The sequence below is a fragment of the Cebidichthys violaceus genome, unplaced genomic scaffold (genome assembly GCF_023349555.1).
Source record: "Cebidichthys violaceus isolate CVI_PGR_0920_01 unplaced genomic scaffold, fCebVio1.0.p SCAF_15, whole genome shotgun sequence".
Taxonomy (NCBI): Eukaryota; Metazoa; Chordata; class Actinopteri; order Perciformes; family Stichaeidae; genus Cebidichthys; species Cebidichthys violaceus.
The window spans coordinates 13499628-13526510 of NW_027176318.1; the positions used below are offsets into that span (position 1 = coordinate 13499628).

At 42.7% G+C, this 26883-nt stretch overlaps 1 protein-coding gene across 6 annotated transcripts in view; it reads right to left on the reverse strand.

The window, feature by feature from the left end:
• myo3a (myosin IIIA) overlaps positions 1–26883 on the reverse strand; it is a 53663-nt gene that overhangs the window by 9980 nt on the left and 16800 nt on the right. For 2 of the 6 annotated variants that reach the window (XM_068710176.1, XM_068710172.1), the window contains exons 4-32: positions 26553–26657; positions 26276–26375; positions 22589–22665; positions 19861–20006; positions 16125–16190; positions 15822–15977; positions 15373–15414; positions 14347–14443; positions 13304–13420; positions 12820–12924; positions 12502–12585; positions 11865–12067; positions 11137–11235; positions 10908–11022; positions 9742–9868; positions 9148–9358; positions 8170–8317; positions 7281–7434; positions 6939–7027; positions 6708–6837; positions 6176–6249; positions 5867–5908; positions 3630–3710; positions 2638–2843; positions 2409–2520; positions 1305–1467; positions 1131–1217; positions 910–1033; positions 1–834 (exon numbers count right to left, since the gene is read on the reverse strand). The exon at positions 1–834 is cut by the window's left edge and continues 502 nt beyond it. In XM_068710176.1, coding sequence (XP_068566277.1) covers positions 1–834; positions 910–1033; positions 1131–1217; positions 1305–1467; positions 2409–2520; positions 2638–2843; positions 3630–3710; positions 5867–5908; positions 6176–6249; positions 6708–6837; positions 6939–7027; positions 7281–7434; positions 8170–8317; positions 9148–9358; positions 9742–9868; positions 10908–11022; positions 11137–11235; positions 11865–12067; positions 12502–12585; positions 12820–12924; positions 13304–13420; positions 14347–14443; positions 15373–15414; positions 15822–15977; positions 16125–16190; positions 19861–20006; positions 22589–22665; positions 26276–26375; positions 26553–26657 — 4094 coding nt within the window. Of the gene's footprint in view, positions 835–909; positions 1034–1130; positions 1218–1304; positions 1468–2408; positions 2521–2637; positions 2844–3629; positions 3711–5866; positions 5909–6175; positions 6250–6707; positions 6838–6938; positions 7028–7280; positions 7435–8169; positions 8318–9147; positions 9359–9741; positions 9869–10907; positions 11023–11136; positions 11236–11864; positions 12068–12501; positions 12586–12819; positions 12925–13303; positions 13421–14346; positions 14450–15372; positions 15415–15821; positions 15978–16124; positions 16191–19860; positions 20007–22588; positions 22666–26275; positions 26376–26552; positions 26658–26883 lie in introns of all 6 variants that reach the window. The other 4 variants (XM_068710173.1, XM_068710177.1, XM_068710174.1 and 1 more) reach the window with 4 other exon arrangements.

Sequence of the window (26883 nt, forward strand, 5' to 3'; positions counted from 1 at the left end):
TGGCCGCGGAAGTTGCTCTGAAGCACCACAGCTGCTTTGGCCTCGTCTTGGTCGGCTGACTTGACGTCACCTGAAGCGACATCTGCTGAGTTTTGAGCTTTCGTTGATTCTTCTTCTGCTTCTGTCGCCTCGTTGCCGACTTCCTCTGCTGGTGGTTGAACTTCGGGCAGCTCTTCCTCCCCTGCAGCGCTGCTCGCCGTGGGCACTTCTTCTTCTTCTTCACCAGTGGGACTTTTTGCTTTCTGTTTCTTAGCTGGGATCTTGCCTTCTTCCTGCAACCTCTTCCTCTCTTTGTGGCCTCTGAAGTTACTCTGGAGGACAGTGGCAGCCTTGGTTTCTTCTTCTACATTAACAACCTCTTGTCCATTCTCCTCCTTCTCGTCCTCCGCCGGCTTTGCTTTTCCAGCATCTGCCGCCTCCATCTCCTCTTCATCTGCCACTTCTGTGTGCTCGTCATCTTCTGCCACCTGTGTGTGATCGCTGTCATCATTCTCCTCCGCTTCATACGTGCTTTCGTCCTCGTCGTCATTCACCTCTTGTTTGTCGGCTGTCTTTTCCTCCTCTCGCACACCTTCTTGTTCCACCTCTGCATTCGGCGGTAACTCCGATTCGGCCCCAGCCATCGTCTTTTTTCTCTCCTTAAACTTTTTCCTCTCTTTGTAGCCCCTGAAGTTGCTCTGCAGAACCACGGCCGCCTTGGTTTCATCTTCCTCGTTAGCCGCTCCGTCGACGGGAGGAGGGGGATTTTCTTCATCGGCGAGCTTCTCCGGTTCAGGAGTCTCTTCCTCTGTTTCTTTAAGGGCCTTCTCTGCTTTCTCTTTCTCTTTGGCTTCCCTACAAACAAACAAAAATTGTCAAAGAACATTTTTTCTTTCAGTGCTTTATTGTCAAAGATGTCCTGTTTCATACCGCTTTCTTTTGAAGCTTTTCCGTTCCTTGTGGCCTCTGTAGCGAGCCTGAATCTTGGTTGCAGCTTTGTTCTTCTCATCCAGCAACTCCTTGTATTTCCTTTTTGCGAGATAGCTCCTGCAAACTGAAGAACAAGAGAAACGTAAACCAACGCTAACACACGACAACTTTAGAACTTTAGATTGTGTTGTAAATCCGATTCCATCTCAGCTGGTTCGTACCAGCCTGAAACTGGACGATGAAGGCCTCAAACTTCACTTTGCTTTTGTCATCAGCCGCCCTCTTCCGAACTTTATGACCTCTGTAAGCTGGAGAGAGTGAATCGAAAATCCAAAGCGTGAACTGGCATGAAAAAACATTAGTCCAGCAGATAACGGAGTGTACGGTTTATTAACCTGACTGCAGCACCAGAGCGCTCTGTTCTCGCTCCTTTAATATCCGCCGGTATCGTTTGGCTCCCATCCAGCCTCGGACGTAAGCCTGGAGCAGAATGATCCGCTGTGTGGCCTGCTGCACCATCAGGTTCAGATGCTCCACGTGGTAGTACTTGAGGAACACCTGAGAGTCGGGACACATTGTGTTTCTTTACTACTTTGCCTCATTTGCATTTAAACATAACATTTCGAGAAACTTGTGTCTTAACGTCAGTAAGTTTCATGGAGACATCTACTACCAAACTTTCCTGTCTTTAATGTCTGTTAACAATATGTTCTGGTTACCGGAGTGATACTAAGAGATTTACTAAATCCCCTCTGACAAAAACCACGTCAACAAAACGGAACGAGAATTTTTGAACCCGGCTTTATCCAATGTTCTGGAAATGTATTCAAATCAGCACATATTTAATGAGATACTCCCTCGTTTGCATATTTAAACAAAGAATTTCAAAAAACTTGTTTTCCCCCCCAAAAATAATTGCCCTAATGTAATTTATCAACTGGGGAGGACGGCACGCGTTTTAATAAAGTTCAGTGGAGCATTTAATATCCTTTCTCATGCAAATAATCTCTCATGTTCTCCAAGAAATCGGTGAAGTTGTGGAGCGTTAGTGAACTACATGCAGTCGTGAGTTTCACAGCCTTGCCTTCGTGGCTATTAAATGAGATTAGGGAATCAAAACCAGCTCACATGGGCTTTATTTTGTCGTCAGTGCTACTGGGAAGCCAGTGGGAACACAGTGAGTGAACGGCATGAGGTTCTGTCTCTGGTATTTTTGCACTGAACTTAAATAGAGACTTTTGGGGCTTGAGCCCAGGTCTTGTGGCATGCTCCATCTCACTATAGTACCACAGGCTGCTGTTAATAGCTCATGCTGCTCCTCCATAGAAACAACATATTTTGGGATAAGTTCTGACGCTCTTATTAGCAGAGCTCAGTGAACAAAAACATGAAGGAAAGCAGCTTCTAATCTGTTGCTTTCGCTGCTTAAAATGAAGATATGGCACGTCACATATAACTAACTTGATGACAGCTGGCAATCAACACTTTGAGCGACTCACCTTCGTCTTCCCCATAGCCCAGTTCTCCAGCTTGGCCTTCTCCAGTATTGCGGCGCACGCTTCTTGAGTCACAGGCGGCTCCTCGTGAGCATGGAAAGCCACGATGTAATACCTGCAACAGTCAGTCACAACAGCTGGAACACCGACACGCCACACACTGACCTCCACTCGATTAGAAAACAACATGTCTGCTCCCTGCTGATTGAGTTGTGAAGTGAAGCCCGCTGACCTCTTTATGAAGTTGGCGAACAGGATGCGGTGAGAGTAGCCCTGCCGTCTGATCTTGGCGGTCTCCAGCACGCCGGTGTATCGCAGCTGAACCAGGACTTTCTCCCGGTCGAACTTGTTGGCTTGGCGGTCGTTGTTTGGTTTGATGCAGCGGACAAAGTGAGGCTGACCCGCCACCATCTTGGACAGCAGGTCCATCAGAGAGTACTAGGAAAGAGTACAAGAAGAGCGCAGTGTCGGATTGTAACTAAGTATACATTTGATGTACTTTTACTTTACTTGAGTATTTCCATCTTATGTAAGTTTATACTTTTTACGCCGCCACATTTGTCTGACAGCTTTAGTTACTTTTCAGATTATAATTTGTTACTTTTCCTGCTCAGAGAATATGCTTTTCCTCTAATTTATTGTTTTGTAATTTCTGATAAGGTGACGGATGAAGCTTCCTTTATGTGTTGAGAATTTGTTTCACTTCTTAGCCTCTTGGATCAGCTGGAAAATGCATCTTACATTCTCTTACAAACATGAAGATCTTATAGAATATGAAGCGTTGCCGACGATTAAACTACCCAAGAGTATATAAAGAAGTTAAGATTATCACAACCGTAAACATCCACAGCAGCAAAATGCAACATATACATTAATACTCCAATATTATTAATCCAGATACATCATATATATATATATATATAATAGTGAAACAATGACAGGGAACATTTTACTGCACAAGGAGTACGTTCCATACTTTAAGTAAATAAAGCTCATAATACTGACATACTTTTACTTTAGCACGTTTCTTAATGCAGGACGTTTACTTGGAGTATTTTTACAGTGTGGTATTAGTACTTTAACAATTTAAAAAAAGCAACAAAATGACAATATAACAGTAATAAGACAATAACATTCCATAACTTACTTACATCTGCAAAAAAAGACGGACCTTTAGGCGTAAATTTGAAATTTGATATCAGCAGTTGAGAAAAGAAAACCTACTCTGAAGTATGAGGCCACCGTCTGTGTTCTCATGTTGGTGGTTTCTCTCGGGTGGTAAGGCGTGTCTCCAGGTTCACCCGGCTGAACAAACACACACAGAGCTGGTCAAAAAAATCCCAATAAATTCATGAAGAACTGCGTGTTTCCCTACAGACATAAAGCTTCACACACAACTTCATGAGATGAGAGGGAACATTCTAGTGCAGAAGCCAAGCGGGTCGTGCTCGAGCATAAGAGGACGACATTGACCTAAAGTTATTACTGTATTAACAACTAAGTCAACGGAAGCACACCTGCAGGTGAGTCGCATCTTTAACGGTCATATTTGAAGCTTTTTATCTTCCAATCACCGTTTGCATTTGTACTGTGTCGTCAAGAGGCACAGGAAGAAAGATTTTTTTTTTTAGGGATGAGCTTTAAATCCAGAGACGGCTGCAAAAGAGACGCGAAAATGGATAAAAAATAAATAAATCAAGAGTACTATCTGCATAAATACAAGTGGTCTGAAGCTATAATCTCAAAAAGTGTCTCGAATTCAAAATCAAACAAAACGTATTTGCTTTAAAACTGCTCTAATCAACTATGTGCTAATACAAACTGACTAAAAAAAGACAACGCAGAATGCTACATGAATTTAAATATACAAATGTATTAACCCGCACATATTTCGTATCATTTTAACAAGCTCCACGTCTAATTCTCAGCAGTATTACCCCGAGGGAAAGCAGTTTACAGCAAGCCATCAGCCTGATGCCGCTCCCAATGCTCATTGTGCCTCTTTAGAGCGACGCCTTTGATGAGCTTCTTCCGCTAACATATGCAGATGAATGGAAATAGATTCAAGAACTCATCAAACACTGTTCATTAATGTAGCTACTGTCAATTGCTTTTAGGCCTCAGGCGTTACGTTTGGCAGTGCAATCGTGCACAAACAGAGTTTAAACAAATTCACTCACGGAAGGTCTCATTCGCCCGTCGGCAACAATCGGACTGATTATTGAATGCTTTGAATGCAAAATTAAAAGTTTTGATATTTTCTTAAGGAATCGTGAAAAGGCGAGACACCTCGGGCAAAAACATGATTTTCATGCACTGGTCAATTTTGAGATTTTTTAGCTATTTATATATATAAATAGCTAAAAAAATCTCAAATATATATATTTATATCTATAGACAAGTGGAAATACAACATGAAAAATACACATTAAGGTGTTTATTTTACTAGCTTGTCGATTTGCGTCTGTAGATTTCTCCTAAATTCACCAATAGACAGCATTAGATTGTGTCTCATTTGCATATACAAACATAACATTTCAGAAAACGTGTAATATAAAATATAATTGCCTTTATTCAAGTAATCCACTGTGGAAGTTTCACAGTGATATCTGTTAGTTTATCTTTTTACCCTATTCAGTCGTAGTGTCTGAAAAAAATACTCCATAAACATATTTATGGAGTGATCAAAAACGTGATTATGAAACAAGAATTCTGGTAATATAATTCTAACACACTGCCAGTAATCCACTGTGGAAGTTTCATAGTGATATCTATTAATATATATATATAATATTTTTCTTTTACCCTATTCACCAGTAGTGTCTCTCTGATTCACTATGGTATCAGCATGAGGCCTGCTGCTATAAACAGACGATCTACTGCAGGAGGTGAGGGAACGGTTGGAACACGTGAACTTCTACATTCAGAGGACTTAATGACGATGGAAGACGTTTGTGCATTCAGCATTCTACAGGCTACACACATGCATGAGGACAATGACATACACACACACACACACACACACACACACACACACACACACACATATATATTATACATATAGTGGACATTAGGGAAGAGTAAGATTTTTTTCTTGCATTTTGAGTTTAGAATAAAGTAAAAATACCTTTTAAGAGTACAGTTGAAATATTGAGAAAAATGTCAAAATATTGAGAATAAATTAAACTACTAGCATTAACTCTTATAACTGAAATTTCAACTGTATTGTCAAAATTCTAGATAAAAGAGGCCTGAATACCTCTCCGTAGAAAATACACATTTTTTTGCATAAACTGTAAAAAATAAAGATGCATGATCTACGCAGGAGTCACTGACTATTATAGATATACAAACCACTAAGTGTGTATCTATATGTACATTTAAAGGAGATCTAGAGTGTCTGCACTGGTAAAATATAACCTACACTCAAACACAAACTATATGGAAATATGCTCGATTACCTCGCTGAACGAGAAAGAATTGTACAAGGTTAGCACTCCCATCTTTCACGATAGAAATGCAGAGACAGAGATGTGGAAAAAAAAAGGAAACAAAAAAAAAAAAAGGTTAGAATAGAAGAAGCTGTGATTACAGTTGAAGTGAAGACTAAAACTGAAGAGAGGAGAGAAGCAGAATGTTAAATCAAGAGCGGCTTGAGGCTCTGGTAGTGAGAGGAAGAAGCTAAAAAGAAATAGATTGCACAACTTTTCAGAGGGGAGTTGTTGATGAAGAAGATAATACAGAGATAACGTAGACGGGGATGTAAGTACCTTGGCGAAGGTGATGGTGCGTGTCGGCGTGCGCATTGAGTTTACGCCTTTACCCTTGGTGTGGGCAAGGTTACCTGTGAAGTCACAGAGGATGAGAGTCAGCGAGTTAGTCATACATGTAGTTCATCCACAGGAAGAGGCTGCATAGCTCTATTGGATGGGATAAATGAATGAGGATATTGTCCTGTCATACTGCACGCTGTAAAAAATAACACCGTTAATCAAACTTAAATAAAAGGAGTCCGGTGGTGTTTCTTTTAATGTGCGCTGCTGTTAGGAATGAAGCGCTCGATACTCGATGAGACTAATTTAAAGGAGTCATTATGTGATTATTGGCTTTGTGACTCGATTATGACTCTGCCAACAAAAGGCTACTCTTGCTGCCAAGGCCAAGCTTATTAAAACAAAAGCCTGGCAGTCAGGAGAGGGAAGCCTTTTCTAAAATAGGTCACAATAGCCTGTCGTTTCACTTTAAGTCGGTATTTAGCGCCGCTAAACTGTTTTTCCGAGGAAGAACTTCTTTCCTCTTTACCCGTTTTGGTGAGGGGATGGGTGACGAGTTTGCGCGTGAGCTCGTTTTCCGACGACCTCAGCAGCAGCACGATGTCGGCCGGCAGCGTGTCCCTGTTCTTGGCCAAGAAGCCTGCGGCGCTGTAGATCACCTGTAGGGGTCGGTAGAGAGGGAGGATACTCGGGTGAAGGCCGACGCACAGCGATGTAGCTTCAGTTTAAGATAAAAAAAACCCAGTCAAATATCAGCTACCTTTCCGGCGTAGTGGTGAATACCGAAGCCGAGGTCAACCCTCTTTGGTCTCCAGAAGCTTTTGGTCTTCAGGTTATCTTCAAATTTCTCTAAAATGTCCAATGAAACAAACGTTAAACATCCCACCAAACCAGTAAGACTAAGATCTCTGAAGTTAAGTATATTATTATCATTATACGTACGTTATATCTCGTATTAAGTGATTATAGACCTCTCGGTATCAAATAAATCCTCATGAAGAGATCGTAAGACGAAGAGTGTTGCTTCTCAGTCAACATTTCCCGGACAAAATGCAGGTTTTAACCGGTGAATCCACCTGAAACCCGGCTGACGACCACTCACCTACGAGGGTCTGGTCGGTGGCCTGCGGGAAGCGACTCTCCTCGTCCAGGAGCGAGAGCATCCCCATGGGCTTCTGCAAGAACAGGTCCAGGAGGGGCCGGTTGTCCTCGTACTCAATCATCCGAGCGTCCACCTCCTCGTTCAGGTACTCATCCTGCAACAACAAAAAACGACATGGAGAGTTGAATTCCTTTCTTTGACCTCTTGCTGTACTGTACATAGCAACACACTCCCCCCCCCCCCTCAGATAAATCTGTTCTCAGGCATTATTCGAGCATGGAGCTCAATCTGTGAGGTAAACAAATCAGGAAATCTGCGGCGATGCAGATTGGGACAATATGTAACCCGCATGTGTTAGGAGAGATGGAAACGTTCAGGTAAATCAGGTTAGGTGAAGCCTATTAATGCACATATATCCCACTACATTCCCCCTATGCTCTGTATGTACGGTGGCAATGTAGGACAAATGTATTTCTGGGCCTGGTGCCAACAATACCCAAGAGTGAGATTTAGTCAAACGCTAACTGTCTTCAACTCCTAATTGACCCTCGTTGAGGATGATTTATAGCTCCTCTCCATGGGTGAGACCAAATCATTTAACATTAGCAAACCGTTCTGTGCCCCCCCCCCCCCCCCCAGGCAACAACACACCCACCAGAGAGCACAAAAAGGGAGACTCGCCAACCTCGTCCTCCCCTAAATAAAGACAGCAGCATGTTTTACCCTTGCCGTCACTCTTAAAGCGCAGAGTGACAAATGATGTCATGTTATCACTGTTTAGATGGAAATGAGGCAGTGCCAAGGGTGAAAAATGCACACAGAGTGCTTTCCAGGAGGGAGCGGAGCACTCAGAGAGCGTTTATGGTCGGTCGTTGATCGGAGTCTTTACCTGTTCCCAAGCGAATATGTGCTGGTTGAAGTAAAACTGGATCTGCTCGTTGGCGATGTTGATGCAAAGCTGCTCGAAGGAGTTCTTCTTGAAGTTCTCGAAGCCGAAGATGTCCAGGATGCCGATGTTCAGGCCCTTCTCGTCCTCTCTGGAGGTGAGAAGTTTGAAAAGCGACTTTATTGAAATAAAAAAAAAGTCTGGTTTGATTCCACTGCAGTCTGGCAGCATCCAAAATACCACATTTGTTAATAATATCAGGTAAAAAAAACAGTGGTTAGACACAATACACATGCAGCAATTAAACTTCTTCCCCTTTGTATAAAATCACAATATGTCAACATGAACCCTCAAAATAAAGAATTTACCGATTACGGCTTATTGTCACAGGTTGTGAAATAGATTAATTTAAACATATTTAGACGTAAAAAAAGAAGAAAAACTGAAACTCTTCACAAACGCTAAATGCTAACGTCAGCTTGCTATCATGCTCACAATGAAAGTACTACTAACATGCTAATGTGAAGCAGCTATAATGTTTCATCTGATGCTAATATGTTACTAATTTGCTAAGTAAATCTGTGGCTAATGGGGATGTCGTGAGTTTTGGCAGCTATTTGGTGATAAAACAAAGTATTGGAGAAATTAAATTGCATCCCAAGAGGAACAGTTGTCAAGACATTTCAATCCAAACCACACATTTCAACCTGCTGGTGGCTCTAGAGGACACCAGTGTAATTAGGATCAATCTTCTGGGGACAATGATCACCTGTAAAAGAAACACCACGGGACTCTGATAGCTGTTGAGATGCTTCAATCAGGACCAAAAGCAACTGATTGGAATTAGTTGTCTGTGCTTCTGGCAACGATTACGTTCATGTGACATACTTTTTCGTTCCGTGAACACTTCCTGAGACGACCTCATTCTGCATTCACGACGGCAAAACGCACCACATCACATTTCCGGGCTCCTGATCTCACCCCAGGTGGCTGCCGGGCCGCAGCAGCGCGTTGATGCGGTTGACAATCCAGCTGAAGAGGCGGCCGTAGAGAGCCTTGCCCATGGCGTCCCGCACCTCCGTCGCCTTTTCCACGGTGTTGGGCCTGACGATCGTCTCCCCGCGGGCCACCACGCAGTGGGAGGTCAGGGCTTCCTGGAGCTCGTCTGAGCGGATACACAGCAGCGATGCCACTGAGAGGACATCAGATAAGGAATGGGATGAAAGTTAACATGTCTGAAGTAAAATAAATGCAAGAAAAAAAACACGCAGGGACGAAGAACTCTCTCACATCGAATGAATGAACTTCATCTACACGGCTCTGTTAATTACCAGTCAGCAAAGATGTCTATATTTAGAAAACATATTACTGAAGGGAAACGATGTCCTGAAAAATCCAACCAATGCAGATGTGTGTTTGGTAATTATGCCTCTGAAGCCTGTCTGCACTGATGGATAATGTATTTTAGTATAACAGTTTAATGGAGAGGAGCCGAAGAGTGAGGATGAGGAGTGTGGAAGAGGATATTCTCTCTCTCTCTCTCTCTCTCTCTCTCTCTCTCTCTCTCTCTCTCACCGTTCTCCAGGACAGAGTTGTTGGAGATGTCACTCTTGTCCGTCTGGTGCTCCGAGGCAACGGGAGAAAACTCGATATCGCCGGAGTTGAGGATGGCAGCTAGGGTGCTGTAGACACTGCCCAGCTCCTGCAGAAGTGATAAACAGTGATTTACTGTAGAAAACACCAGCTATGTTAATATCAAATAACATCCGGTACCACCTCAGGTGCTGGTATATGTAATCAAATACTGTACTTTGCTCTTTTATTACCTTAAAATACACAGTAGTCATGTTAAGAGTGCAGGGATTTTTTTTTGGCAGTTCCAGCATTTTCTGATAAATAAAGATAGTAATGCTGAAGTTATTGTTGGTGTCCACAAATCCTGTTTCTTATTTTAATTCAAGCACTGTAATATGTAATTTAACATATTTGAATTGTACAATCAAATGTCCTTTAGCACATAAATAGGCATGCTGGTTAGCTAGCGTGAGCTACGTTAGCTTCTAAAAGCTAAATAGACAAAAACAAAAAAAGAGTGCATTTTTTGCATGCTTAATTTTATTGAGAAAAAAAAGGTTTGAGATGTTAAAATGCGACCACTGAGCACCAAATATGTTAATAATACTACGATTTTGAAAGATTAAAATAAAGTAAAATGTGCATTCATCCGTGCGCTCAAACAATACCGATACATTAGTCCTGATACATGCGAGAAGAAGTCTCTCATTAAAGGCCATAGCTACTGTGTGCAGATTTCAAAAATAGATAACCTTTCCTCAAAGATCATCTCCATGCACACTCTGTGATTTCATGCAAGACGAGACGTTCTGTAGGAGAGAAGGTTGTTCCTCCAGTGCTGCCAAGTGATTACAGGATAAGTACTATTGACGTGCAGATCCCAGAGGCAATCAGTTCTTTGGGCCTCATTAGCCTTCACAATGCCAACAGCTGACTGCCTACATGTGCCTGTAGCTTCATGCTCCATCACAAGCCATAAAGAGGATCTAAGGAACTATCAATACACTAGATTTAAATGGCATGTACTGGATTAGTATGCATGCCTCCATGTTGTCTTTAAACACTGACTTTCACACATTACATATATAATACAGGAGTGTGGGAGCACGTCTGTATGAATGTTAGGGTCAAGGATATGGCCTGTAATTAATGCATTAGTGTTTTACCTCCAGGGTGAATCCGATGACTTTGAAACACTGCTCCACTGCATCAAACTGCTCCTTGTAGAAGGTGTTGCTCACTATGTCAGGCCCTAATTTAACGTGCTCGTTCCACAGATACCTGCAGATCCATAAAGGAAACGCAAAGATCAGGACTGTGGGTCCTCGGGGAGAGAAGGAAGTCTGCAGCGTGAGAAGGAAATCACAGAGAAGGGCAGAGGAACGTCAAACCTACTTAGGCGTTTTGCTGTCGGAGAGCTTGTAGTGGGCTAGTTTCTTCCTGTCAGCCAGGCCAGCGTAGATGTAGTAGAAGATGTGGAAGTTCCTCTCCCCTCTGTGGAGACACACAAAGACGTAGCTTGGATATATTCAGGTCTTAAAAAAGCGATGTGAGCCACGTTACTCTTTTGATGAACGCCTCTCCTGTGTTGCAAGTATAAGACAATGGAAAGAAAACATGCTAAAAGCTAAAAGAGTGAAAACAGAAATACAATTTCTGCATGAATTCAGCTTCGCTATTTCCCCCTCACACTGGATGCTTGCAGCCAAATCAAACCGTCTGAACCGTGTGTCTGTTTTCTAATGAAATACTCGAGTCCGCCTTTGAAGCTCCACCAAGAACACTTGCTAAGACCGCAATCTTTGATCAAACAGGAAATAAGCTAGCCCCCTCCACTTGACCCGGTCCACTCCCCAGACACACGCGGTAAGGAGTAAAGATCGGCGGTGACTGAAGTGCAGGTTGAAGGCAAATGCCAGCGCTTTCAAATGGAGAAGTAGAGGTGCACAGAAGAGAGACGGAGCGCATCACACGGTGAACCCCGGCCAGCAGGCGGAGAAATAACCTTCTTGGAAATGTTCGTTCACAAAACGTGACATGATTTGAATTTATATGAATGTCAAATGATGTTACATTAGCCAAAAAGACAGAGAGGAAAAAAAAGGGAAGTAAGTGATATTTACACTGCCTGGTGGATGACCCTGGATTTCTCCAGCAGGTACTCGGATATCTGCGCTCCGACCACCGTTCCCCCGCAGGTGAACTTCATCTCCAGGTACTTGCCAAAGCGGCTGGAGTTGTCGTTGATGACAGTGCAGGCGTTCCCGAACGCTTCCACCAGACTGTTGACCAGCAGGATCTTCTCCTGCAGCGTCTGATTATTGGCCTTGAATGAAACATTATTCCGGATAAGCGGACTGGGAAATGAATACAGCTGAAGTAATAGTCCCATTGTCGAGAAATGCCTTTCTGCCAAAAAGTGACACTGCCGCTGCTTATTTCGGCTGTGAAAAGAGGGAATTGAAAAGGGGGCCTTTTCTTTTCAGCTGGGTTGCTCATCATGACTGGCATCAGCTGGAACCTCAAATCAACTGATCATAGGATGTTCAAATTGCCTCGAGTGAGTTTTTATTTAGCTCACATTGGTATTCACAGCAGGTTGGAGATGAGCAGGTTCCCGGGTCAGGACCTAAAACTGTCTATTTGGGCTAAAAGGTTTTGGGACTCATTCATACACATTATTTACCACACGGGAGGCACATTACCGTTGCACTTCATGAATGCATGCTGTTAATTGAAATGTATGGATTTATGACTCACCTTTCCAAGCACCGTCAGCTGCTGCACCAACAGATGAGCGCTCTCTGTTTTCCCAGCTCCGCTTTCCCCACTGATCACAACGCACTGTCCACGGGAAGTCACAAGAGATCGTCGAAATGTTTACAACCTCTGACACTAAAACTAAAATCTGTAATAATAAATAATAAACTAAAAGATGCTACTCGTGTTAATCGACCTAGTCCTCTAATACTGCCACTATTACTTGCAGACGGTGAACTCAAAGACAACACTGGATTCATCAAAACAAGTTGAGTTAAAAGCACATTATAAAATAATGATTGAGCACTGCTACGTTACCTGGTCTGTATTATATGACACCATGGACTGGTAGGCGATATCAGCCACAGCGAAGATGTGTGGTGGGTTAGCGGTGCGCTTGGCTCCTATGTACATCTTGGTGTACTATGAAGAGGAGAGGGTGGATCATTTAAAACATGCGTATGAATGGAGAGGATAACATAATGTAGATCCCAGGTGGAAGAAAACAAACTTGCTATTTTTTCCACTACAAGAAAATGGATGTCATTTTATTTTTTTGTTCTGGGAGGAGAGGGAGGGAAAATAGCTTCGAGCTTGAGGCGAAGAAAACCGTGACCGAGGGGAAAAATACAGCGAGGCAGAGAAACAGGGGCAGAGAAACAGGGGCAGTGTTTGTGTGCAGGTGAGGCTGGAAGGGATGCAGCAGACTGAAGAGCTGCAGAGGCACTAATGAGATATGCCGGGCTACATTCGGTGCATTATTGAGGCACTGGGTTTGTTAAGGAAGCGCTCAGAAACAGACCTGAGGAGTGTATATCTCCATCTTATGGAAAGGATTGACCGCGATGAGGATGTCTCCCACGCATGTGTAGATTTGATCTCGTCCATAGCGACTCTGAAGCTGCTCTGTGACCGTGTTCTAAAACACAAAAAAGGTACAAAATGTTTAGTAAACAACATCGCATTGTCAGAACCATGTTACTATAGATAACACGCCATATTCTAGCTTATTCTAGCTTATGCCTGTGACGTCGGTGTGTTATCTTCATGTCATGCGGTGATTAATTCTCCTGTATTCACGCCGCCAGGACAGGTAGATCAACAACAGCAGGGCAGCGCTGCCTCCCTTCACACCAGCAGAGCTCCTCGTCTTGAGGGATGGGTGGAAGTATCCGCTGGCAACTGAGACTGATTGTTTCATTCAATACGTCAATGCAACGCTCAGATGTGATAAATTGCTCTCAATGTTTTTCTCACTCGCAGCATATAGGGGATCTGGGGGGGGGGGGGGAAATATGCTGTGAGTTTAAAGTGGGGGAAAGGCCGTGGATTGTGTCTCTATGAATACACTATTGTACAACTAGCATACTTTGAGATCATTACCTTATCTTACACAATGTCTTTGTCAAACGCTGGAAAATACTACCTTCTAAAGAATACCAGAGATCTTTCTCTGGCATCAATGTAATCATTGTGGGCAATTTAAAAATAAATAAGCTAGCTGTCAAAACAATCTCACGAGGTCCATTTAGTAGCTGTTCTGGAGCTTTTGACGGCATCACACTATCTTCATCAGGAGATGGAGATGGCTCAGTCATTATGGAACTGTTAGCTGAAATACATAAGCCTCTCCTGTGTTTATGACTCAAGAACAGAGAAGAAGATTTGTAACAGTATAACAAATAACATTTGAAGTGGGATGTATTTTTTTGGTCCAATTCAGGCACTGCTTTGACACCATTTTGGCTTTATTGTGTCTACTGGGATGTCTATCCCCTCGTGATTACAGCCAAGTCTTATTGTTTTGTTATCGAGATAAACCGTACAGTTATCCGACTTTCTCACCTCATCCAGAACTTCTAGGGTGGCGAGGTCGTCCGCCTCATCTGGGTCGGTCTGTGTCTTCATGTGGCCTCCTCTTTTAGTGTGGATGCGTTCATGCCTGCAACTCACAGAACCCACAACCAGCTTCCACTGAGCAATGTATGTAATGTATGCATGGCACTCTTAAGTAATCTAAACTCTAAACGGCTAATGCAGCCGCAGCGATCAACCTCTCTCTGCTGATATACTACTTTCAGCCAAACCCCTCTAGAAATCTACCTTAACATCCTCTGCACTCATATTTAGGGATGCCATTTTTTCAGTTTGCAATACAAGCGTAAAGAAGAGGGTAGTTGTGTTTTTTTTTTTGTGTTACTCAGAGACATCCAAGCTGAAATAACAGCCTGAAGTTCTTCCTTCCATCCCACTCCCGTCAACGTCAAAGCTGCAAACTTAGCTTTCTAGGTCAATGTAGCATGCAACGAGGAATGTATTGCTTCAATTGACTACATTTACCATCAACACTTATCGGACATACACATAAAAAGGTGGAAAATTCTAACCACTACATATTTAATGTTTATTGTAACACTTAATTTTAAATACTAGCTAAAATAATTATGCTTTTTGCTTTGGTAGCAAAGCAGCGTCTTGTTTTCAAAGACTGTGGTTTCTAAGAATACCTTACATACAATACGTGTTATTACATCTGATTACCAGCCATCATTTGGTGATAATGTTCCATTGTAATCGCTTGAACTTTATCTGAAAGTCAGCGATGAACGCTGGTGAGGTTTGGAGCTCATCAGCCGCTGCAGTTGGTTTACAGCAAATATCACAACCTCAGTTTCACTACAGCATCGAACGACAGGACGAGACAACAAGACCAACGTGACAACATGACAACAGTGTTTACCATGACAGGTTGGCAGCATCAAGCCCATGTAGATGACTTCAAATACATGCGTTTACAACTACTACGAACTCCAAAAGCCGATTTATCATCTACTCCTACTGTGGCGTAAAGGTCATATAGGCATGTGTTACCTGTCATTACTCCCTGTGCTTCTGTTTGTCTTTCCATGATGGCTTAAATGACAGAAATAGGATTAACATCGCATAACCGTACGGGCAAAAACACACTTACTGGGCCGGCATTTTGACTCATGTGACACACACACACGGTGCAGCCCTGCACCCAGAGTGAGGCTGGAGCGGGATCGAGCCGTTGTTTACGCGAGAGTGACAGGGCTTGTAAAACATCCAGCAAGGAGGGTAATTTGGATTACACCGTCTGCAAAAGCTAAACTGCAGCCTACCATAGAAACCCCACTGACAGTTAGTTTTTCTTGGGTTTTATAACTAAATCTATCACAAGGCTTCATGGCGTGTGTGAGGATTCTGCTCGTACTGCTAAACAAATAGAAGAAGTGAGACAGAAATATGTCAGAAAAACACAGATTTTGGAAAGGAAACAACTAGAGCGAAGACAGTACCTTGTTTTATCAATGACTCCTATTTGTTGGTTGAGATCAATGAGTTCAATCAGTTGCTTCTGCAGTATTTTCTCTCTGCCAACACTGTGTTTGATGAACACATGATGGAGCAGGTCGAGCACATTTGGTCTCAGCTCAAAGTCCTTAATCAGACATCTGAGGGGAGGAAGAAGAAAACGCAGAGCAGAAGGACCGCAATGAAATTCTTGGAATTTATACCCAAAGTGCGCCTGGCTCTGTACCGCCAGTGTAAATATTTATTATTCACAGAGGCGGAACAAACACACTGGCATCCACACTCACTTGCCGATGAAGTCATTAAAGTTGTCGGACCAGAGCTCCGGCTGGTGGAGAGTAGGTGGAGGATTTCTGTTAAAGGAGGGAAATGGAAAAGATAAATGGAAAGATAAGATGAGATGGGATTTACGCAGGCGGGCCGGAGAACAAAAGGCCGAGGCACAGAGTGGAACGGCGGAGTGAAATCTTAACTATTCATCATCGAGGACATCCAGAGGCGTTTCTGCGGTGGCACGAGGCGCTAACAAACGGCGCTCCACCTGTGCCGATTGGGTGGTATCGATACAGCTGATTTTATGACATAAAAAGCAATAGTCAGTAACACCTGCTATCAAATATATAGCCAGATGTTAAAAGCTTTAGGTTCCTCCTGTAAAACTCTCATTCAAACAGGCACACGTCGTTAAGGGGTCAAGCCTCACAGCCGGCAAACAACTGAGCTAATTGCTGTAATTCCACGTTCTGCTTCGAGCACCTTTTTACAACGGGCTTCCTGGCAAACAGGCGGGGAAGTCAATGTTGCCTGCTAATGTACTGGGGCCTCTCTTCCACGTTGGCTCTGACAGCAATAAATTGGTCTAATGAGAGGACATGCATCTCCTGTTTATCACACAACACACCCAATATAGACGGCAGACGCATGAGACATTTATTTGGAGTCGGTTCTGCTAATTCTGTGTTTTTCTTCTAACAATGTTTGGAGGCAAAGAGGCACACTTACATTACTATAAAATAAAACTATTTAGGGTTTCTAATATCCTGGATACAAATATGAGGATGTATTTTAATACTTGCATCATGTGTATACACCTCTTACTGAAGTTAACTTTGTATTTGCCCACTGTGCCCCTCAATAAATTCCCTCTGTAGAGTATGTGAGGCAAATTCACATCTTCTCTTTTGGACATAATGAAGGATAAAAGCTTAAACCTTTACACATGTGCATAATTAGAAGAGCACTTTTAATCTTTAACCTTCTCCGGAGTCTGACGCCTTGAGCTGGAATTTGACTTCTGCACATACAATTTCATCCCAATCTGTCCCCGTCTCTCTCACAAGTCAGAGCCTTTTTTTCACTTATAATATCTTTCCACTTGTGACTTTAAGTCTAGGTGTTGAATGTCCAAACGAATGCATGTACTACCTGTGTTATGATACATGTGGACATAGTACTGTGTGTATATAGGACATGTTATATGTCCAAATACAGTGGACATAAATGTTAAGTTGAAACCTTGTAGATGGTTATGAAGTTACAATTGATTTTAATGTGTTCCTGAAAGATTTGTGATGTAAACAAAGTGTTTTGTAGAAATGGTTTAAATGTTCTTGGCACACATACTAGCTAATTAGCAAACTTGCAAACTTACAAAATAACTAACCTCAGTTTCCTCCCCATCAAATCACAGCAAACTAGCTAACTTAGGCTACTAGCTAACTTTCAACCTCAATTTAATTTTTTTACCAAATCCAAGCTAACTAGCTAACTAGCTAGCTTATTTTTTAACTCATCTCCATTTCGTTCACACCAAATCTCAGCTAACTAGCTAACATACCAGCTAACTATCTAATTTGCCTCCTAAATGTTAGCTAGCATGACTTCACTGTGATTTACCTGCAATCCTGCAGTTAAATGTTTACGACAAAACCCTTTACCAAACTTCATAACACCGTACTGCAGAGGAGGTTGACAAAATAACAGGAACACCTTGACAAAATGAATCAATAATTTAGCTCAATATACTGCAACCCAATACAACAACAAACTACAGGTTCAGGTTAAGATATAACCATCTCAAACAGTGTTATTCAAACTCATAAGAATGCCACAAAGGCAAAGCAGAGACCTGCGGGAAGAAACAACTGCTTTAATTAAATGTGCACAATACGAGTTTGGGAGCATTTTGATTGACTCTCAACATGGCGAAGGCGAGCTGGCGGCTCACAGCTAACAAAGGTGCAAACAAAGGCAAAAGTGCTGATGAAGCTAACGTTGTTGACCTGTGGGGGAACCGGAGGGGTGGGTGCTACGCTTCCACCACAGAACTGTAAGTCAGGACAGCTGCTAAATTAACGTTCAGAATGTTAAATGCAGCTCTTTTAAAAGGTTTCAATGGTGAGCTGTGTTGTTTTTTTAACCTAATAATATGCCCTGTGTGTGTATACAGTGGTGGGAGCATGACAAGCTGCATCCACTACTGGTGCAGACTAAAAATACTGCAATACTGAATGTTGCTGCAGGAACACTTCCGGTGTATATTGTGTTGTGTCCAGCCTTTGAATACAATATGATAATAAACTACAGTGTAAACAGCAGCACTAAGGGATGCATCCAGGCATTTGTAGAACACATCCAATACGAGGGTCGTCTTTGACGATCCTCTGCTTCTATCTGGTAGTGTTTACCCTAAATTAAATAAGACGGGGGTGGGTTTCAAAGCCCTCAGCGAAGCTTTTTATCCAAGACTGCTTGACGAGTGAACCCGGAGCAGAGAGAGGAGAGGAAGAGAGGAGTGTGAACAGACAGCCTGAAGCTCTGGCTACAGCAGTCACATAGATTCAGAGGAAGCTGTGTGATGTCTCCTGTGGAGCACGACCCCCAGAGCAAACACACAGGACAGCCATGTCACAGGAGCTGTCTTATATGTGTGTGCGTGTGTGTGTGTGTGTGTGTGTGTGTGTGTGGGAGCACACCGTTTCAGGGCAGTGATGGACAAAGTGCTGCACCGGTACAATGATAGTGTCTGTAAGTGCTTATGCAGCTCTCACACTGGAATCAGGATAAGATAAACAATTACTTTTCACCTTCAGTCCACAAAACACACAGATTAGGAAAAATGTGCCTGTGCTGTCAGCCTCCACACACAGGATGAAGGGGAGTAGTGGTTTATGAAAAAGCCATTTGAAATGAAAAGACTGTTCTTTGTCGAGTGACGGTCTGTATAGAGAAGAAGATCACTGCGTTGGGGAGCAGGAGGAGGCTCTTCTGCATCGCAGTATTGCAGCAATACCCCCGTCTCTACATTCTTACAGGCTGCAAACGTCAACTTGTTTCAGCTCTGCTGTTGAAAGAAAGGTTGCAGCACGAGAGGTACTTTTACGCTACTTTAAACTTCTACTCCCAATACATTTTGGAGGCAATTATTGCTCTTTGTACGCCACTACATTAATGTGGCAACTTTAATTACTTTTGCAGATTCAGATTGTCAACACAAGATATAAATCGATAAATAAATGGTGTTATTTGTCATAGATCAAAGCTATCCAGCAGTATAAGGGAGCTGAAATTGGTTCCACTTTAATGCATCACTATTTTACTGTTCACAAAATTTAATTAGACCATTTTAAATCAAGTAATTTATTATAATACACATTTTACTGAAATGGGCCATTCTGAGTAAGTTAATTTACTTTTGGAACTTTTTTTGTTTTTAAGACAATTTTGTGGGCATTTTCTGCTTTACTGGATGGTGAGAGGAAAGGCATGAGAAAGAGATTTTCTGCTTGATGACAACCAGCAAACGGCTGTAATTAGAGAGTCATGCGCATTAGAGTGAGAAAAAACTGGATGTCAACAGGATACAAACACTCGGTCGTTAATCTTTTGCCATGAAGAAGAGTCATTCAGTAAAACATACGTTAACTTATTCACCTAAATAGACCGTGGCAGGGTCAAAGTCACAGCCCCCTGATGATGATGATGATGATGATGGAGTGTTGCGTAGGTGTGACGGACGCTCACCTGGGGATTTTGAAAAGGGCTCTCATTGGGTGGAGCTCGGAGAGGGGGGGGTCTCCATCTCCCAGCTCTATGGCGGTGATGCCGAGGGACCAGACGTCACAACGAGCGTCGTAGGTGGAGTCCAGCTGCTGCTCACATGCTATTACCTACAGCAGACAGACGGGCAGAGGACCAAGTCAGAGAAGCACCGACATATCGTAACAGAATTACACAAATTAATAAGCTACTCAGCAGTATTAAGAAAAACATCTCTCTTTTTATAAAACAACAAAAGACCTTCTAGACAAAAGTTGTACAGTTTGGGCTGTACTTCCTTATTTGGGAGTCAATATTCACGTATTGTTAGTGAATTTTTTATTTATTTTGAAAGCCCTCGCACACACACCATTCCAAACAAACACGTACGAGAGCAAAATCCATATCAAAACATCAAAGAAACCCAATAAACAGTGTAACAGAGCCCAGACAAAGCTGCAGTCTCATCATCATCTGCTGTGGGCAATTTAGTGTTCTCACACACACACACACTCTCTCTCTCTCTCTCTCTCTCTCTCTCTCTCTCTCTCTCACACTCACACTCACACTCACACACACACACACACACACACACACACACACACACACAGTCTATCATCAATGTCCTTAGGGCAACATGGTACCCAATCAACAATAGGTTTCATCTTTGAGTGGGAGGTATGTGTGTGTACACACACACACACACACACACACACACACACACACACACACACACACACACCATTATTGTCAATTGTCTGAAATCAATATCATTTGTATTCCAAATCCCTATTGGGCATCTTCTTATGTACACAGACAAATCATTACCAGATCGCTCATAATAACACATCCTGAAACACACGTGTACACACACACACACACACACACACACACACACACACACACACTTCTTTATGGAAAACACAACATACCAAACATAAAAGAAAAAAAATCAATGCTAAAATCAAAATGAAAATTTTACATGAAATAACTAAAATATCCCCAAAAAAGTTAAATATAAACTCGTAACACAGCCTAAATCATCAGTCAATAAAGTTAATAAAAATATAGCTCATCCAAAAAGTATAACGTTGTCCAGATGTGACACAACTTACCCCACAACTCAGCTACAAGACTCTCTTTTAACGCATTACCGTATATTAGCCAGAGTAAAAACAACAATCATTTTCTATCGTCGATCCTTGTTTACAAATCTCACTCCTGACACCAATAAGTGGACTAAAGACGTTCTAGTCTCGAGAGTCAACCTGACAAACATTTTACACAAATGAGATTAAAATCGACCGAACACGTCACGTTTATTCTGACGCAGAATTTGCACGGCATGCAAACCTCATGTAAAAATGTCCATTTAGATTTGACGAGTGAATGTTCAAGGTTGTCTTTTCAATGGGGCGCCACCTTTGTGAATTTTAGTGTCTACATAACTTCTGCACCGCTACGTAATACAATGAACGTATTCATTGTATTATATTGTGGTATGAATTAATAACAAAAGGTTAACACAAAAATGGGGAATGCGATAGCTGAGTGACAATTGTCTGAGCGTTGATTTACACCCGGTTCAAATCTCTCTTTATTTTCTCTCTCCACGATCACTACAGCCATAAAAGGCCAAAATATTGATAACAGAAATAGTGTTAATTCAGTATGTGGCAAATAGCTTAGTCTTAGTAAACTCCTTTCATTCTAAAGGCAATTAAATGTTTTTAAACATTGTTTTATCAACCCTATGATCAGGCAAAATGTATATGGTTTTCTAAATTCTTCCGTTTTTTCTGCATGGCAACTACAGTATGGTTAATTAAGGTTAGGCAGTGATGAGGCAGTTAAGGGAAGGTTGTTAACGTCTCAACGAAATATCGTCTTTTTTTTTTATTCTAAGCATTCTTTTTTGCTAAAACCCGGTGCCTACATTACCCAAAATACATTTCAGTTCGGTCAGAGACTCGGGTGTGTTATGCTAGCAGCAGATAATGTCGACGTCTGGTGAGCTCCACACACACACAATTTATCAGACTTAACTTTTCTCACATATTCAGACGTTCTCTTCAAGACTTTTAAACGTTTAAAAATTGGGTCGAGTTCCCCTTTAATTGATCATTCTGAGATACGTGAAGTTGCACAACACACTTAACTCTTACTGTCCCACCTGCTGTATAAAGGGCCACACTACTTCCTGCACTGGAAACAAACAATAGTAATGGATGTAAATCTGTGCATCAGAATCTTCAGCTATGTGTTCCTTTTGATACTGGGCTTCTGTGCTCGACCATCCGTAAAGCAGAACAACACACAGAAACTTTCGCTGCTTCCCTCTTTTCTGTGATTGACGTTAGAAAACACTGCTGAACTTTAAAAAGAAAAGACAAGGATCAGCTTCACAGAACCTCAAGCTGAAAAGACCCCTTTATGTCCCCGCTTACACACCACAGGAGGAAGTTAGCTTAGCTACCACACAAAGTAAAGGACGCGGGGGACGTGAGGGGATCATTTCCTGATATGAACCGCTTAGTGCAGCGAATGACGGAGGCCGTCCATTCCATTGTTCTTTTGGCGCACGTTGTATTTGACAGCGTTATCTCTCTGATGATTATTAACTGCGGCCCACTGGGGATCTGCTCCAGGCTAATGTAGCGGAAAGAAGAGACGAGGCTGCGGGAGCGTTCATAGGCCGGCTTTTTTACCGTACCTCCGGAGCCATCCAGAAGGGGGTTCCCACAGAGGTGTTCCTCCTCAGACGGGTATTTGTCAGCTGGGCCGAAACACCTGCAGGGAAGAGAAGGCACACTTAAAGCCTCGCTCTCAGGGCCGAGACAACATGCACCATCTCTGTAACTTCCTCGACATGTGACGATCTGTGGAGAGGGAAACGGTGAACAGTAAACAGCTGATATGTTTCAGAATGGTTCTCAGAGCTCCCTCGTAGCCCACCGATAGAGCTGTCACTGAAGGCACAAGGAGGAAAAACAAAACACACGCACGGAGGGCCTTCAAATGACAGTTTGCTTTGAATTACAAATTCGTATGTTGATGATTTCGCCGGGCATTTCAAGAACAACATTTGAATACAATTCAGCTGTAAACAGGCTTTGGCTGCTGGAGACATTTCCACGTCTCTAAGAACAAGATATTATGAATCTAGCTTAAGTTAGCTTTATCATATATACACACACATATATATATATATATATATATATATATATATATATATATATATATATATATATATATATATATATATATATATATATATATATATATATATATATATATATATATATATATATAGGACAAAGTCATGTTGCAACAATCAAGTCAGAGATAAATTCAGCATAAATGGGACTGCAGAGAGGCTGCGTGTCCTTATTGTGTGTGTGTGTGTGTGTGTGTGTGTGTGTGTGTGTGTGTGTGTGTGTGTGTGTGTGTGTTATTGTGCGATACAAAGCCTGACAAGGAACATGCTGACCCACAATCGTGTGTTCAGTCCAGTCCGGACAAATCAGCGTTACGCCACACTATAATGTATCCCAGGGCTTTCTCAGCTGAAGCAAGCAACCGGGACAAAAAGCAGAGCCTGGAGACAACGGCGGCTCCCAACAAACAAACGGTGATCTACTGATGCTCGACATGCATGCAGCGGAACAATGTCTTTGCCTTGTTAGAGCACGTCGTGTATTGTTCTACGCTGATCTGGATCACAGTTTCTGCAAAAAAAAAATTCTGCAGAACGTGTTTTAGCACAAACCTGTGAGGACATAAAAGGAGTCGTTTCTGAACATGCAACCGATGTCTGTTCAGAACACGTGTGCAGACGTGTGCACGGTTTACACAACATGAATGTATTTCCAACGTTTCCTGCAAAAAAGCTCATTTGTGACGGCTCCATTGCCGTCGGTACAGTACAGTAACACGGCGCTGCTCTGTGGCTGCTGGTGGGTTAAAGCCAGCGGTGGAGATGAGCAATGCAGCGGGAAACAGTTCTGTGGCAAAAACCATCTAAAAAGGGATTAGAAACGTGTGCAGGAGGGGAATATGTATATGCATGAGGCTGCACAACACACGCTGTCGCCAAACCACAAAACCCACTACAGCAGAAACACTTCAACCCGCATTAGTGAGAACAAAAGTCAGACACACACACACACACACACACACACACGTCGGCTACGATGCACATGAGGTATATGAGCGCGTGAGGATACAGAAACACAAAGAGACCCCTATTAAAGCTCTCACAGCCCCTCTCTTTCCACTACATTAGCCCGGAGTGCAGCCTGGTGGGCCACACTTAATAATCATCACAGAGATAACGCCGTCAATTACAATATTCATGAGAGACCCATGAACGAACGGCGGCTCTCATTCTTCCAATGCGTTTTTTATTTTTTGGGAGGTGTGTGTGTGTGTGTGTGTGTGGGGGGGGGGGGGTGTCGATCTCTTTGCCATTTTGTTTCTCTGCCTGTGATGAGTCACTGCGGGGGCTCTAGCGCACCCCTCCACATGAAAATCCATTAATCCCAGCGTGACGCGGTGCCGTCGTGCAGCACCGCGGCAGTCCCACGTTCCCGTCACTCTGCGAGTTTTGATCCACGCCGGGCTATTTCTACACCGCCGCTCCCGTTTGTCTTTTTTTCCTTTTTCTGACGGCGTCATAGCCGATAGAAATGTCAACTGTCGGCGATGTCGAGGCTGGCAAACAAGCAGCATCAAGAGATGTTATTGTCATTTTTTGGGGAGAGGCTGGGAGAGATTCCATTATTTGTCCTTTTGCATAGTTCCAAATTCTTGAGTCTGCAAAGACTTAGTTGTGAGACAACGGGACGGGGGAAACGTCAGTTCAACCTTTGTCTCAGATGGATGACATGACATTTACTCGGTGTCACGGAAAGCCGAGAAATTCTGATCTCCCCATTTAAATGCAAGTCACATGTGTTTCATGTCTGCCGTGTCCATTTTCTACCAAAACTCCAGCCCAAATCGTACTCACTTTGAGCTAAATGCTAACGTCCACATGCTCACAATGCTAACGAGCTGATGTTTAACAGGTACGTCATGTTTTTGTTCATGATTTCAGTTTATGGCACAGCATGCTAACAGTTGCTAATTAGAACTAAACACAAAGTGCAGCTGAGGCTGATAGTAGTGTCGTTGGTTTTTAAGGTATTTGGTCGTTTCTATTGGACACGTTTAAGTTCTGATCTGCTGATGGCGCTAAATGAAGAGTTTAGTCTTGGAGATATTTCACTCAAAACCACAAATGTGAACTCCCTGCTGGTGCTGGATAAAAAGTCAGGGCTTCACCAAAATCATTACGGTTCATCCTCTGGCCACCATGAATACTTGTGCCACATTTGATGGAAATCCATCCAATAGATTTGTCTAAACAACAACAAATATCAACCTCATTGTGCTGGAGGAAGAATTTACAACTTTAATCTCGGAAATTCAGACTCTCTGAATATTAACTCCCTCCGCTCCGCAATTCATCTTTTTTTTTTTTTACCTGCAATGGCCCTAATACGCAGTCAGACTTATCACCAGATGGAGACATCAGGAAATACTTATGAAACGTTTTGGAAAGCACAGAGAAATGCATCTCCAACTTTTTAATTCCTAAAGACCTCAAGGCTTCAATTCTTCAACAGTGGAGCAATAAACAGGTGCTGAGAATCTCTGACGGCCTCGAGGAGGAAGAAGCTGCTTCGAAGGCGACGGACGGCCCTGCTCCGTATTAGCTATACTTCATATTCACATATTAAGTGATTCCATTAATACCTCTCCTCCTCCTCCTCCTCCTCCACCTCCTCCTCATATAAGAGATGTGCACTTTGTGCTTCATGGGTTAGAAAAAGGCTTTTAAAAAGAAGCCCACAATTAGCAGACCGAATGCAGACCTACACACATGTTGAGTGGGGGATTTTATTTGTAATGAAAACAGGCAGCTGGTTTTTCCAGCAGGGGTGAGTCATCCCCTGGAAATAGTCAGAATCACTTTGCCTATCGTGAGCCTTCAATCCAAGAAGTACACAGCCGGGCTGCTCCGAGCGCCTCATTTGGTTAAGAAAAACCCAAAAGCAAATCAGGGCAAAAAAAACAACAACAACAAAACAAACAAAGAGTGAATAGCAACAATGTCCGCAGCTGTCTCCCGGGGAATGCAAAAAAGATGGGTCGTAATGGGAAAGCATAACCGTCTGCCACCTTGTCGGGTTGCGTAAACGCATCCCAACCTCTCAAGGAAACTAATTAGCGCCACAATTTACTTGGCAAGCGGCTGAAGGTAATGGATTTGACCCTCTTCTGTTAAATAGAGCCGCGACATGATTTCCACTGATTAGAGGAGGATAGGACAAAAAAAAGAGACGCGCTTGCGTACCAAAATCCACCAGTTTGACGCCTCCGTGCGTCGTCAACAGGATGTTATTGCCTTTGACGTCGCGGTGGATGGTCTTGTTGATGTGCAGGTGCTGGAGGCCCTGTGAAGAAAGAAAAAAAAAAAGAAAAAGAGGTTCACGGCTTTTTCCTCACAAGCACCTGCCTTCATAACGACGCAGCTTAAGCTCTTTTCATCGGAGCGACGTGTTCAGCGGGAGGTTGTTCTGTTGAGCATCATTGTCTCCCCCCCCCGTTCACATTCAAGAGGCCAGACTCACCATGAGGGCCTCGTGCAAGATGTAGGCAATAATGGCTTCATCCATTCGGTCTCCTCTCTTCAGCATGCCTTTAGCCAGATCTGTCACAGAGCCGCCATTGCAGAGCTGCAAACAGACAAAAAAAAAAAAAAAACCTCGACATGAGTCAGCACTTATAGCTGCTAAAAAAAAAAAAATCTGGGGCATCTGAGATATTCAGAATTTCACACAGGAGAAAAACGGCGGAGGATGAAAAAAAATTAATAAATAAAGTTTTGATCATGAGATTTCACAGTGAGAGAAGAGATGCTTGGAGGTAATTCTGACTTATCTTTCTGAGGCAGCTTAGGAG